At 49.5% G+C, this 13954-nt stretch overlaps 2 protein-coding genes across 2 annotated transcripts in view; both read left to right on the plus strand.

Annotated features, from left to right (window-relative positions):
• Window positions 1-854, plus strand: part of LOC311435952 (epigen) — a 65030-nt gene extending 64176 nt beyond the window's left edge. The window contains exon 15 of the transcript XR_014692504.1: window positions 796-854. The gene's annotated coding sequence lies outside the window, so the exon portion shown is untranslated. The remainder of the gene's footprint in view (window positions 1-795) is intronic.
• A 1307-nt stretch (window positions 855-2161) lies between these two features.
• On the plus strand, window positions 2162-11099 carry EREG (epiregulin). Its single transcript, XM_084517535.1, has 5 exons — window positions 2162-2346; window positions 8288-8371; window positions 8841-8964; window positions 9540-9686; window positions 10695-11099. The coding sequence occupies exons 1-5, from the start codon at window positions 2292-2294 to the stop codon at window positions 10753-10755; spliced, it is 471 nt and encodes a 156-aa protein (XP_084373661.1). The 5' UTR covers window positions 2162-2291; the 3' UTR covers window positions 10756-11099.
• The last annotated feature ends 2855 nt before the right edge of the window (window positions 11100-13954 follow it).

Below are 13954 nucleotides of genomic sequence, written 5' to 3' on the forward strand. Positions count from 1 at the left end.
TGCAGGAAGGTGCTACTCAATGTGAATAGCTGCTTGGAAAATTGGCTCTTAAAGTGTGCATCAGCCGTATCCAAAGAGACAGCCTCCACATGGAGGAGAGGATGGTGAAATCTGCAAGCGGGGATGTCTGATGTGGAATCACATACCACGAGACCAAGAAAATTACAGAAAGATGAAACAGATGTATATATGATACTTGTTTTCCATGTATTCAAATCTGAAAGAGGAAATTCCAATGAATTGCTCCAATGGTGTCAGCGTTACTCGGTATCTGAATACCGGTACAGGACTATAATTAAATGCTCTCTTTTCAGAGGATAAATCAGGTAGGAATTTAAGGGTGAAATTAATTATAAAGTGGAAGTTCTACAGTGATGTTGCTTTTAAGGCATCCTGAAAAATGCCCGCATACAGAAACGCTTTCCTAATGGTTGCAATTCCTTCCTTTACTCACTGAAAGAGCAGACAATAAAATCCTTAATAAGGGGGATCAGCCCGAATTAAAGAAGCAACAAAAACAGTCATGTGGCATCAGAAAAGCTACCATCTGCTAACCTTAAGGTAGTAAAGTGATTGTATGGGGATAAGCCATGACCGTAATGCTAGAGGGAGAAAAATAGACTCAGAAAAAGTGTCAGATTAAATCATGTCCTGCTTTCTCGTGGAGTACCAGAGTGTATGCGCTGCTGGCATGCTGCTTTTAGTTTCATGGATCCTGCCAACTCTCCCACCATTTGCATAATTTGCCTGTGCTGACGTAGTTCAATAGTAACACATTGATCTTTTTCATTTCAGCATCTCCACAGTTCCATAGATCTGAAAAAATGTTACCTAAGCAAGCAGGAATGTGATTTGTAAGTACCAGGTCTATTCCCAAACTGCCTGAATTAATGCGTTTATTGCTCAGAACTGGAATCTGAACATGGAGATAGATTGTGCCATATTCTGCAGTATCTATCTTCTGTAGTTAACTCTCTTGTATCAACAACCACTTGTAAAGTAGGCAAACTGAATACTTGAGTTATCAGCTATTAAAACTGCACCTTGCTATGAATACTCAAATTCCTTACGCTACAAGATATGCTTATCAGTCCTGCAATAAATTGGGTATCACCTTGACTTTTTTGGTGCTCAAAAAAGGTAAGGCAGAGGAAGAAGGTTTTTGCTTTAGAAGGAAAAGAAATATCCGCTGTTGCTGAGCAGCTTCTTCAGAGAAGAAGCATTTGATATTTCAGGTAGGTGTGTACAGAGGGGTGTGGGGGTGGATGTGCCCGTCGACTGTCTGATGATGGGATGTAAGTGCAGAACGAGGTCTTGCTTAACCTAGTCATAGAGTGCATGGGCTTCAACAGGATGCATGAAAGGATTAAAAAACCACCAACAACCAAGTGCTGACAGTCAAGGGTCCTGCCAAAGAATCAAAGGACCCGTTGGTACCCAGCTGGGCTGGGGGGGCACTGCAGTGTAAGCACCTGCTGACCTGGAGCCTGTCACAGCCTGTCGAGGTGCGGGGTGAGGTGCTGGCATTCCTGCGGCCTGTGCTGGAACTTAATAGACCCTTTCTGCCCCTAGCCCTGAGGCTCACGTGAGCTGAGGGTCACTTGGGAACTGATGGGAGATGAGGAAGGAGGGGGTAGCCTTCCGGCTGCCTGCCCTGCTCTGCTTTCTTGCTTTGCGTGCAAGCAGTGACAGGGGCCGTGTCGCAGCCCCCCACGCAGGCAGGCCCCCCCGGGCAGCTCTGCTCAGCATCCACCCCGCTCCCACCCAGTCTCACACCACCGCTCCTGGCACCGATAAATTGAGTGCCAGCGGTGCCACCGCTGCAGGGTGAGCCGTGGGCGCCAGCTCCTCGGCCTGTTTGCTCTAAGGTGGTTTTATGGCCACGAGAGCCGTATGCAGCAATGTTTGCTAAAAGAAGGATAACCCAAGCACGTGTATCCGGACGGCAGCCGAGAACCGGAGGAATTTGCCCTGCCAGCCTTGCCCTGCCTGCCCCACAGCATGGCTGGGGATGCCCCCTGCCTGCCCTCGGGCCATCGCCACTGGGCACGGGGGGGACAGGCGGGGAGGGCCCCGGGTGCGGGTGCGGCGGGGCAGGAAGCGAGGCCGGGCGAGCACCTGCCCGGAGCTTGGCCAGAGTTTCATCACCGCTCTGCCCCGCCTCTCCCGCAGCCCCATAAAGAGCCCTGGCGGCGCGGCCGCCGCCACAGCACTCCCTGCCACCACTGCCTTCCTCTCTTCTCCTCTTCATCATCTCCTCTTCTTCATCTCCTCCTCTTTCAGCCGGCAACATGAGGGCGATGGACACCGGCCGCCTGCGGGCCCGCAGTCTGCTGCTCTTCCTCGGTGAGTGCCGGCAGGGACAGGGCTGGGGCAGTCGCTGGCTGCTGGAGGACCTCTGGCCACACGCGGGGCGAAACTTGTCTTGAGGTGAACGCGGCGCGTTTGTTCCCCGAGGCAAAGCGGCAGGCAGGGCTGGGTGTCTGCGGGCTGAGGAGCGGAGCGTGCAGCTCTCGCTGTCAGGGCGCTGAGCTGTAGCAGGGCACTGCTTTGCTCGCTCTGTGTCCGTGCTTCTCCCCTGCTCAGCCTGCAGCGCAGCCCTGGCCGAGGCAGAAGGAGCTGTTCTGTCACCTTGTCCTGCCTGGCTGCCTTCACCCAGGCTGTGCTCCGGGTGAGTCCCCGCAGCAGCAGAGGCTTCCTTCTGCTCACAGAACAGGTCGTGGCCTCCCGTGCCTTGATACTTCACCTCTCTACTGGGCACGTGTTCCTCTCGCATCGCATAAGCTAGCTGACAGCCTGAACTGAACGTCCGTGTCCTGAGAGCATCGAGAGCCCCAGAGCCTGGGTGCTGGCAGGGACTGCGTGTAGCTGGCCTTTCGAGATGACTCAAAGTATGTGGGCAGCAGGTGTTGGAGGCAGGATGGCAACCTGGAGCCCTCACACACTGCTTTAATGACAGGGCATGTTCTCACACTGCCAGTGCTGGGCTCGGGGTCTCAGGTGATGGGGAAGCTCAGTCCCCAAGACCTCTTTTTTGGGACAGATGTTCCCTATCTGCTAACCCCACTGCAGCACAAGTTTCTGTCATCTTAGCCGGGTATTTCCACAAGGGCTTACAGATGAGCTGCTGCAGCATAACATCTTACTTTCAGTGACAGCAGGTTAAACATCTTTCAGCCTGTGACTCAGCCATGCTTCGCACAAAACTAGCACTGGAAGGAACTGGTGTGTCTTCATGGATTTGTGTACAGATTTATTTATTTCCGGGACAGGTGAAAAATCTAATAGTAAGGGACAGATTAGTCACAGCTAGATGGCCTCATAGCAACTGTTATGAGCACTTTACTGCCCTTCCGTCCCAGGTCAGTAAAGCTGGGAGGTCCATCCATAGCTGATGTTTTGCCAGACTCGAGAGGTTCACCACTCAAAGGCTGAAGCCTAACTCTAGTGGCACTCATTGTCAGCTTTGTATCTGGGCTATCACAGCAGAAAGGCAGTGACAGGAGAGAGCTGGCACTTGTCCCTGGGGAGCTGTGGCACTGTGCCAGCCAGAGAGGAGGTGGCAGTGATGGAGCTGAGCCCTGGCCCTGCCTTTTCCGTGAGTTACTGTGGGAGCCCCGGGCAAGAACTTGCCCAAGGTCTCCTTGCAGTCACTAACACCCAGTCAAGCCTCACGTCTTCACACTCATGGGCTTCAGGAGCTGCCAGTCTTATGGTTTACTGTGTTTTGTTTGTCTGGCCATGGGCAGGTAGGCTCAACACAAAGGTTGGTAAGTCTGGAGATGTGCAAACATCAGTGGCAGATGTGTCTGGTGGGGAGAAATAACAAATTTCTACTTCTGCAGCATAGGGAGCTCTGCCCCGTGCTCATGGCAGAAAGCAGAGTGGTGCAGGAGCAGGGGCAACATGTGAATAAGATCAGTGTTGTGCAGGTCTCCACAGGGGTGGAAGCAGCACTAAGATGACTGGGTGCACACAGTAAGTAATTATCTGCATTATCTCTGTCTAAGTGCTGGCACAGTGCTGAAGGTGATCGTGTGGGCCTGCAGCAGTTTAGGAGCAACAGTCCTTCCGTGCAGGCTGGTGTTGCCAGGGCTGCTGTAGAGCTGCTCTGGCCTGGCCCTGGGTGTCCCCAGCTTGGAGTCTGCAATTCTGCACTCAGGGGTACAAAATTCAAGATGGGGAAATGCAGGCGATGCTTCCCAAACCATGCACGGGTGCTGCAGCCTGTTGCCCTAGGGGTAGTTTCTTTGCATCGCTCTCAGCACCATCAATTTTGGTGCCTCCGTATGAAGAAGCGGCCAAAGTAAGGCAGACCAAGAGGGGTGGGGAGTGGGAAGAGCTGTTAGCATCATCTCCTTTCACATGGGTGAGAAGAGCAACCTGTACGGCCTGTATGTCTCATCTCAGGAAGAGGAGTGTCTGGCACCTGTTTTGCTGGGCACGGCCAGACAACTAGCACCGGATACATCCCACCTGAAGCATCAGTCAGAAGCCAGGCGTTGTATCCTGAGCGCAACGATGAGATGCATCACTCTGAGGTGGTTAAAAGGATCTCAAATGACTGCTTCCCCTTTCTGAGGAAGCATGCCCAGCATGCGCGGATAGCCTGAACTCTGGAAATGCTGTGGTTGATGTGAGCAAGGTTGCACAACCAAATCTTGAATAAGAGCAAGCTGTTAGCAGAGCATCCATGGCTAACCCTGCATTTTTGTGGTCCTCATCTGGAACACAACCACCCACCTGGCCATTATTTGCAGAGGGGCTCACTTGGTCTGGGGTGGCCTGCAAACATCTGTGGCTGCGCAGGGAGGTTAGCTGCAGAGACAGGGAAGGTTAAGCACTAGAGTTAAGTGGTGGTAGTGGTGATGCTCACAAAGCCAGTGGGACAGATTGGCTAGCTTCAATGTTTCCTCCAATGTTTTCTGCTTATTCTATGCAAAGAAAGCCCTAGACACTCTGACATGCTCTGGGTGTGTGAAATCAGGTGATGGGGGTCCAGCTCAGTCTGTCCCTAGAGTTAAAATGGGCTGAGATCCACCAGGTGCATTGCTGCGCTTGGCGTCAATTTGGAAGTGCAACCCGAGTTAAAAGTGTAGGCACTGTCTGTGCCACAGGGACCATGCTGCTGTGAAATAGCATCAGGAAGTCTTGTCCAGGTGAATTGGTGTGTGACTTGTGATCTCAGGGACAGGCAAAGTAACTCAAATGATGGTGGGGCCCAACACCTCTCAGATACCTAACAACCTGCCTTTAAAGTGGGGATAAATCTTGTAAAGGTTCTCAGTTAGGTTTATCCTGTATGTACATCCTTCATCCTTAGCACTCAGCAACTGGAAACTGTAGCTGGCTTTGAGTGGCTGAACTGATAATTAGCCCTCGCATGTCATCTCTGACGAAGGCTGCAGGAAGCTGAGGCGGCCGGCCTCTGTTCCTTATTCTCCATCCTGGTCCTTCCTTGAAGGATGAAAGCAGCAGCAATATTCCTGTTTGAGGAGCAGCTGCTGCTGTCAGAGCTACTCGTACAGCGAGACCCGCGGTGTCAGCCAGGGCACTGCGCTTGTGTGCTGGCCGCATGGCACTCACATTCCTGTGAAGCATAAATGAATACCAACAATCTCATTACTCTTATCTTGTACCCTGTAGAGTATTTGCTCAGTGAACAGCGAAGGAATAAAAATAAAACTACCTCTCCCAGGTCCTGTATTTGATATACATCACTTGATAAGTATTCAGGGAAAGGTTTTCCTCTGTCCCTGCACCATGTGGATCCCTTATCCTCCTGCAGGATCCCCCTCCCAGTGATGTCAGAGGGAAAATATGTGCATGGGGGAAAGGGCAAAACATAACAGTGCAGAGCAGGAAGAACTTTGCCCACATGCCGAAAATACTGCTGGGTGTCAGCAAATATCCACGCCTGTGCTCCAGCCTCTCTGCTCTGTGTGCCTGCAGTCAGGTGGAGGAGGCTAGCAAGCTTTTATTGGGCTTTGTATGAGCAGGTGTATTTTAATCTGTCCCTTACAGGTGTCAGGCATTTCCTCTCTAGGGACAGGTCCAGCTGAAAAGCAGTGCCTCTTTCTGGAGCAAAGAGAAGAGCTGAGCTGCCTCTTAAGCGTGCCCAGGTTTGAGTTTGTCAAATGCAGAAGCCAGGGGCTGGTGTTTGTCAAGCTGAGAATTTTAGACTAAAAAGCAGCTGCCTAAATTGCTCAGAGATCAAGGAAGAATGCAAGCTGAAAGACAAGTTGTGTAGGCTAAAGGAGATCTTCAGTTAATGAATCCATCTACTTAACTAACTGTGATAGAAGTGGACGTCTCAGGTACACCCAGCATTTTTTTGGCTTGCTTGATGTTCATCATAGTCAGGTGGCCCCCCAGACCAAATCCTGCTGCAGCACGTCACACAGAGGCAAAAGCAGCAGGAGATGGGTAACAGGAGGGAGGCTCAGGGCACTTTTGCCAGTCTCAGGACTTCAGCATCCCTTCTTCCAAAAGCACGGCATTGCTTTTGGGATGGGGCTGTCCTGTGCCACAGGTGCGCCTTGCCGAGGGAGCAGCTTAGTCCACGGAGCACTCCTGAAATGTCCCTTTAGTTCCTGGGAAGAAGACTTGGTAAATCTTCTTTTCTCAGCATCCTTTGGGACTCCAGGTCCCTGGTCAAACCTCATAGCCTGCTGTTCTAGCTGTAACTGAGCTGCTGTGGTCTGTCAGCTGATGCACTTGTCTTTCGAGCACTTGAATTTTCTGTTGTTCTTACAGAAGCATTAAACCGCTGATTCTGATTAAATCTATACTGAACATAAGGTGCTGTATGAAAAAAAAAAAAAAAAAAACAATAATAATAATAAAAAAATCCCACCCTGAAAGTAAACTTTCTGGTCCTGCCCCATTGGAGTGAAAGGCATGTCCTGCTGAGTCATGCTAGCAGGAGCAGCTGTCTCTGGCACAGTCTCTGATACGAGTCCTGTATCACTGCTCTGTTTCCGTGGCTCTTGCTGTGGTGGACTTCATCTTTGTCCTTTCCTCTAAAGCATGGTGGAAACCTGGCTCATTAGCTTGGCAAGAAATGTTATGGAGAGGAATGAAGGGAGAAGTATTATGTTTAAAGCAAAACAAAAGAACCCTGTCTCTGTAAGGTAGATGTTCCTGCTGTTCTTCTATCTAACTGAACTAAATCTGAAAGGAAACCTTACTAATCACCCAGAAATGGATGAATTGCAGGAAATTCGTAAATTGCTGCTAGATTTAACACTGAGATGTAATGAAACTTTCTAATAACTGGAGTTGAATTAGAGTGATCAAGAAATTATGAAGGCACACTCCCTCCATTAGCCATGCATGACCTGACAAGTTAATAGAGGCAAACAGCCCAAAGACACAAATTACAGACTTCTGTGGAATGGGGCTGATGACTAAACAGTTCATGAGCAGGTTAGTTTATGACCACAGCAGGAGTGTTCGCCAAGTGGATTTTATGGCCAGCTGGGGCACAAACATTGACTGTTCCTTGTGGGCTGGCCGTGAAGCTACAAGTGCATTTGCTGGCCTTCAAATCCTCGTTGGAAATGTTCATTTGACTTGCAGAATACCTGAAAGCTGGCCTTGTGCAGCAGATACCCTGAAAAGTGTCAGAATGCTTTATAAGATGCATCTGTTTGAGAAGGGAACAAGGCTCCCTGCTCCCCAAGGGAATGCAGCCGCTGCTCTGGCAGCCAGGCTCCTCAGCCTGCCTGGTGCAGTCTCACAGTGTGGCTGGTACCCACATCGAACCTGCTTGGAAGGGGCAGTTCTTGCTTTTGTATGGATGGTGAAGGAAGGATGGAAGTGGACCCATTTTCTGCTGGGGTGTTCTGAGATGAGTGACACTGGCCCAGGATCCGTGTGCTGGTCTATGTCTCAGAGCCAGTGACCAAAGAGGGTTTGGTATCTCGTGTTATCTTTGTGCAAGTGAGCACAAGAGTGAGTGTTAGTGCAGGAGCTGGCCACCCTTTCAACCTGGTTGAAAGGCAAGTAGAGGGCTGAGGAAGCTCGCTCCTGCAAAATGGTAGCGTATGTGTTAAGCCTACCTCAAGTGGTATGTGGTCTCTGAAGCCAGCAGCAGGGTGCTGAGTCAACAGCCAGGCTGACTTGTTGAGTCCTGGGAAATCCTCTCCCCAGGGACTGCTGTGACTCAAGGTGTTCTCTATTTCGATCACCAGAAGAACTTTTCCTGTGATGAATGCACAATTGTCACACCTAAGCTTACCCATACTGAACATGAATCTAACGTTGACTCTTTATTCTCTCGTAGGTTACCTATTGCAAGCAGTTGCGGGCACAACAGTGATCCCATTATGTGAACCTGGTGAAATGGAAAACTGCACAACTGCACTAAGTAAGTGTACTGCACAGCTCTCTTTGCAAGCGACAAGTCTTTGGTTCCCATCTTCCTCAGGCTGGTGACCTCACCGAGCCACCCTTGGAAATCACTTTGACTCTACAAATAACTTACTGTTGAATCACATTTCCAGCATCCCACAAAGTGTTCACTCTTGTTGAGCGGGAGCCATCTTACAACCTGTATTTCCTTAAAATTGCCTTTTCAGACTAAGATCTGTGTCTTAGATGAGAATACCTCTATAAAAGCAGAAATAGGTAAAGTGGAACTTGTAAGGAGAGAGTCGATGTAACTCTAACATGGTAAAATCCTCTCCTTATTCAAAAGGCTCACCTGCTTCAGTGCCTGCTGCATTACAGCTTGGTTGGTAGCTAGGCTGTTAGTTTTATTTGTAAAGCTTGCACATTGTTTGGGAAAATGAAAGGGAAAATAAGGCTGATGAGATGCTAACCAAATCTCTCCACAGTCCAAACAGAGAACAGTCCTCGTGTGGCTCAAGTTGGGATAACCAGATGCAAGCCTGAAATGAAAGATTACTGCTTCCACGGACAGTGCGTGTACATAGTGGACTTGGATGAGCACTACTGCAGGTATGGACAGAGTGCAGCGTGTCCTGCAGCCTCCCTGAGGTGGGCTTTGAGATGAGCTGCACGTGGTCTTTGATCTTGCTGACACTTAGCTGGATCACCAACCCTGCAAGGCATTAATGCTTACAAGAACTGCAAAAGGAGCAGTATATCTATAACAAACCTCAGCTGGATTTAAGCAAGCATTAAGTATGTATGTTGGCAGCAGTGAAACCAGAGTGACAGTCTTAGTTAGACACCTGAAATTAGTCACCAACCCACCTTAAACATGGTACACTCATTCTGCTCTGCCTCCTGTTGTTCATCTGTAGTTAAAATAGTGTGAGATCCAGACCTCAGGCAAAGCAGCAAGGTCTCTCCTTTGATTAAGTCTAAAAAAGAAAGACCCTCTAGGCATTTTTAAGGGTGTTTCTCACTTACTTGAATGATGTGCATCCATTCCTAAAACCACGTGGGCTTCGGTTATCTAAGTTGAAATTGCTTGTCCCTGAGGAAACAGGCCAGTGGTATAGCATGCTTTGTGGAATGCTAAAATGTAACCCCATGGCAATTTCTCTAATTCTGCCTCTCATCCTCAGGTGTGATGTCGGCTTCTCTGGTGTCCGTTGTGTGCATTCGGAACTTGTCAGACAACCCCTCAGCACGGAGTATGTAGCACTGACAGTCATCCTAATCCTGCTTTCCCTCATCGCCATCTCCATTGCAAGCTACTACATCTGCAGAAGGTAAGAGACGTCATCTTCATGGCTCAGAAAGGCAAATCTGTTGTGTGCATAATAAGATGTCCACCGAGGGCCTCCAGCTGGACTTGAGATACTTAGGCTCACTTGATTACATTGAGATAGTCTGATAAGCAGACCTGCTGGCATGAACCAAAATAGTAGTGTGATGACTGCACAGCATACCCCAAACTGAAGGCAGAGTCATGCTTAGGCAAAAGTACCTGCAGATGCTCTTTGACCCTATTGGAGAACTGTGTAGGTTAGTTCATGTCTGTCTTGGAGAGGGTACGTTGAGGTAAAGGAGCGAACAGACAAGGGGCAGAAAACTCTAGCTGCTCTTGTTGGTAATGCCATTTCCCCAGTCAGCAGGAACTGGAGAGCAGTTGGATTAATAGTAGCCAACATGTCCATCTGCCATGTTGTTGCGGTGACTGTGCCATATCGCAAGCATTGCCTTATCAGCTTTACCACGCAGGACAGCAGTCTTCTCCACTAACAGACACAAAAGCATCAAGAATTGTTCTTCATGCTCATAACTAATGGTAAGCTGCTGTCAGAGAGCCAAGAAGGTGGAACAACCCCCCGAGGGAGATCTCAGCTTCACAGGTCTGATAGCTAGATGGTAACTGCCGTAACAACTCTTCCCCACCTGAAGACTCCATGGCACGTCATATCAAACAGAAGATGGCCTAGCTGGTTAGGGTACTCAGCCCTATTGCAGGCAAGGATCCAGCAGGATTTCACAAAGATGAGCCTACTGCCAGCAGCAAGACTTTAATGCAGATGTGAAATCGTCAGGGACAAGCTGAGAAATGAGACTCTGCCTGCAAGTTATCTCAGACCCAGAAATAAGCACAGACAAAGCCTAGCTGCTAGAGTTGAAACAAGCACAAGGAGGTCATGTAGAGTTTTTTTTCTTCTTCCTTCCCTCCCCCCCACACCCTCACTCCCCAGAAAGTCATTTGGAATTACTGGCTTTCCAGAACTGATGTTTCTCTTCTCTACTTTCAGGTACCGACACAAGAAGAGACATACGAACACCAGTGAATACAAGGAGGTCGGTGCCCTGTAGAAGAAACAATCGCTTCGTCCAGTGTTCTGTTCATTCGGACAGACTCAGAGTCTTCCCATCTATTTAAATGTTATTTTTATTAACAATATTTACAATATTTATATCCTTTTACAAATTTCAATTGTTTGGTGATCCAATCAGTATAGGTCAAGCATTTTATTTTCAGTGTTTTATTTTTTTATGAAATATTTCTTAATGCGAACCCCACGTAAGTGGTTCTGTGCGATAGAGATATATTTTTGTAAAAAGTGGTCTTACTCTGAAGAGTAATTTTATATTTATTCTTGTGAATATGTTCAAAACAATTTTACTCCTTGAAATAAAAGTTCTAGACAAAGTCAAAATGTGTCTGTGTTTTCATTGAAGTGAAGCTTGGCTTGACTTGGCTTGGTTGAGCAGGATGTTTGAAGCTCCAGCAGTTAATTTTGGATGGACAAACCACTGCTTCTAATACCATGCACCTTAGTTCCAACAAACATTGCTATTAGCCAGCAAAACTGAAGGAAGACTTAAAGGAACAGTGCAGCTCCTAGTGCACTTATCCAGGCTGTGTGACAGCAGCATGGATCTGGGCTCATCCCTAAATTCAGGAAAGTTGTATTGGATATGTCCTGGATTACAACAGTGGCGTTTCAAGTTAATCAGCCTCCACAGCTCACCACAGTAGCACACTGCAACTTGGTGTATGAATCTAGCTACAGGAAGAAAGCTCCTGCAGGAGCAGTACCAGCACTCCAGTCCTCCCCATAGTGTCTGTTGTAAAGCTGTGAGCAGGGGAAAGGAAAGCTTGCAAGTTTGTGCTCCATGCAGATACTTTGCTGGCCTGAAATAAGGCCAGAACAGCCTGCTGGGTTTAGCCGCACCCAGCGTTGTGCTTGCTGTGAACAGGAAGGGGCCTTGCAAAACTTGAATCATCCACGTTAACCCCACCGCTTCTCACGCTTCAAGAATATGTGAGACGAGTGCAACCTTGACACCATTCCTGGTCTTTGCATACTGCATTGCTCTGTGTTGCTTGATGTTTGTGGGTGTGCAACAGGATCTTGGTAAGGAAGCTGGTGGGACCTGAGACATCACAAAGTGAGAGTGCTATTGCAGAAGCTCCCGTCTCTGTACGGAGAAGTGATGCTTGCCCAGCACATTGCAAAAGCTTCCGGCTCAGTCAGGCAGAGGCCCTTCTGGAGGACTAACCTGGCTCATTCTCCATCTCCTTCAAGTATCATCGTGTCTGAAGTGCTCTCAAGATCAAACAAGTGAAAGGGGGGATCACCAGAACCTCCCTTCCTTGTTTTTCCACTGCGTGTTGAAGGTGACAGTGCTTCAATCTGCCTAGTATCATCCCATCTCTGTATCATCTTGTCTCTGTCTTGCCATGGAAAGAGACGTGGGAGCTCTTCCACGCACATCTGCAGCAAACAGGCAAAAGGAGGCCAATTATAGCAAGGCTCTGGGCAAGGAGTGGTGCAAGGAAGACCCTTGGAGCTAGCAGTGGGAGGCAAGGTGGGACAGGTTTGCCCAAGTGCTCTGCCCCTGGCCATGCGGCCTACACCCTTTCCTTTGGAAAAGATGAGTCACGTGAAATGATAGCTCTGCTTCTTCCCTGCCTTGGTACTCACATCCTGACTTTGATTTACTTTCCCTGTTATCTTCCCGCTTACAAGCACCAAGCACAGCACGGGTGTGGTCGGGCAGAGCGGGGCTGCAGTGAGATAGCTCTGCCCAAATTCTGCCCATTTCCACCGCTCTGCTCTTCCCCAAGCTGCCCCGAAGGCAGTGCATGAGGTGAGGAGGAGGAAGGATGTCTACTGAGCAAAGCAGAGGTGTGATCTGAGCACAGACTGACCTTACTCACGACAGATAGCTCCGGCAGCACGCAGCAGGAGGGCCCAGACGCTCAAAGGCACCGGGTGTGAGCTCTGGTTGCAGTGCTGTGGCCTGGCACAGTGGCAATTCCTGTGCTCCTCACTGAGTGCTTTGTTCACTGTGGACCTTCTCATGTACCTGCACTCGGGGTCCCTCTCTGGCAGACGTACCACCAGCTTCTGGGGCTAGGCGGCACTGGTTTTTCCCTGGCATCCAGTTAGAAGGGGACTGTTGGTCAATCCCTGCTAATTGGGCCTGGTGTCGCAGGGCCCTCATTAGCTGCTCTTCAGGTTTTCACTTCCTCTCTCCTTCTCCTGTAATCCGGTTGTCACCGGGGAACCTGTTCTGCTGGGTGACTGGTGACAGTGAATGGCAACCCCAGCCCCAGCCTGGTGCTAGCATGGCCCTCTCCGCTGGGAAGATGGGGCAAAAATCAATTCTTGGAGCCTCCTGCTGTTCCTGCTGTGACCCAGTTAGGATGGTGACACATCTTTGTTTCCACCTCAGGCTTCCCGGCTTGGCTGTGAACCGCTCTGGCCGGTCTCTGTTCATCCTCCAGAAACTGTTCCTGGACTCCGCGGCAAGGCTCAACCCAGAGGCTTTGCTCCCACTCCCACACACTGCCCTTGCTGCTCCTCTTGGGGCATCACAGAGACTCCAGCCGCTCGGCTAACCTTTTGTAAACGATGACCCCGTGTATTTGAGGTGCTATTAGCAAAGCTCAAGTCTGAAAGGCCTTAAATTATTCCCTGCCTTGCTCCCCGCAGGTCTCCCAGCTGCTCTCTGCCAGCCCCTCTGGCCATGAGCAACTTCAGTACCAGAAATGCTTCTTTCCTCTGCAGCCCTCCATTGCGGCAATCACACAAGTTTTAAACTGCAGTGACAGCAGCAGCTTGAGGATTACCCTACCCTTGGCTTTCCGGGTTGGGGAAATTTGAGAGAAACAGTCCAGTTTCAGACTTAGGCAGGATTTTGTTTTCCTACGTCTTAACTTTTAGCTGACTGTTTTAGTTTGGCTTGGGTTTTCTCCACCTACCCTGTTGCTCATCTTAATCCCAGCCCATAGCAGCCCTTCCAGACCCTGTATTTTTCTCACTCCTGCATGTGATTGAGCAACTGAGAAGCTTGGGGCCACATACCAGCCTGCCACCTCAACAGCTTGCCGGCTGGACTTAGATTGCCAGTCCAGCAACCACGCAGCCGGGTCCTGACGACACACCCCAGGTAATTTCTCTCAGAGAGTGAACCTCCCTCATTCCTTCCATGGTTTCTGCTGGCACCACCTCCATCTCTCTGCTGCAGCTCTTCCTCACCCTCACCGCCCGCTTTCAGAGAC

This window comes from Aythya ferina (assembly GCF_964211825.1).
Source record: "Aythya ferina genome assembly, chromosome: 4".
In the NCBI taxonomy this organism is placed as follows: Eukaryota; Metazoa; Chordata; class Aves; order Anseriformes; family Anatidae; genus Aythya; species Aythya ferina.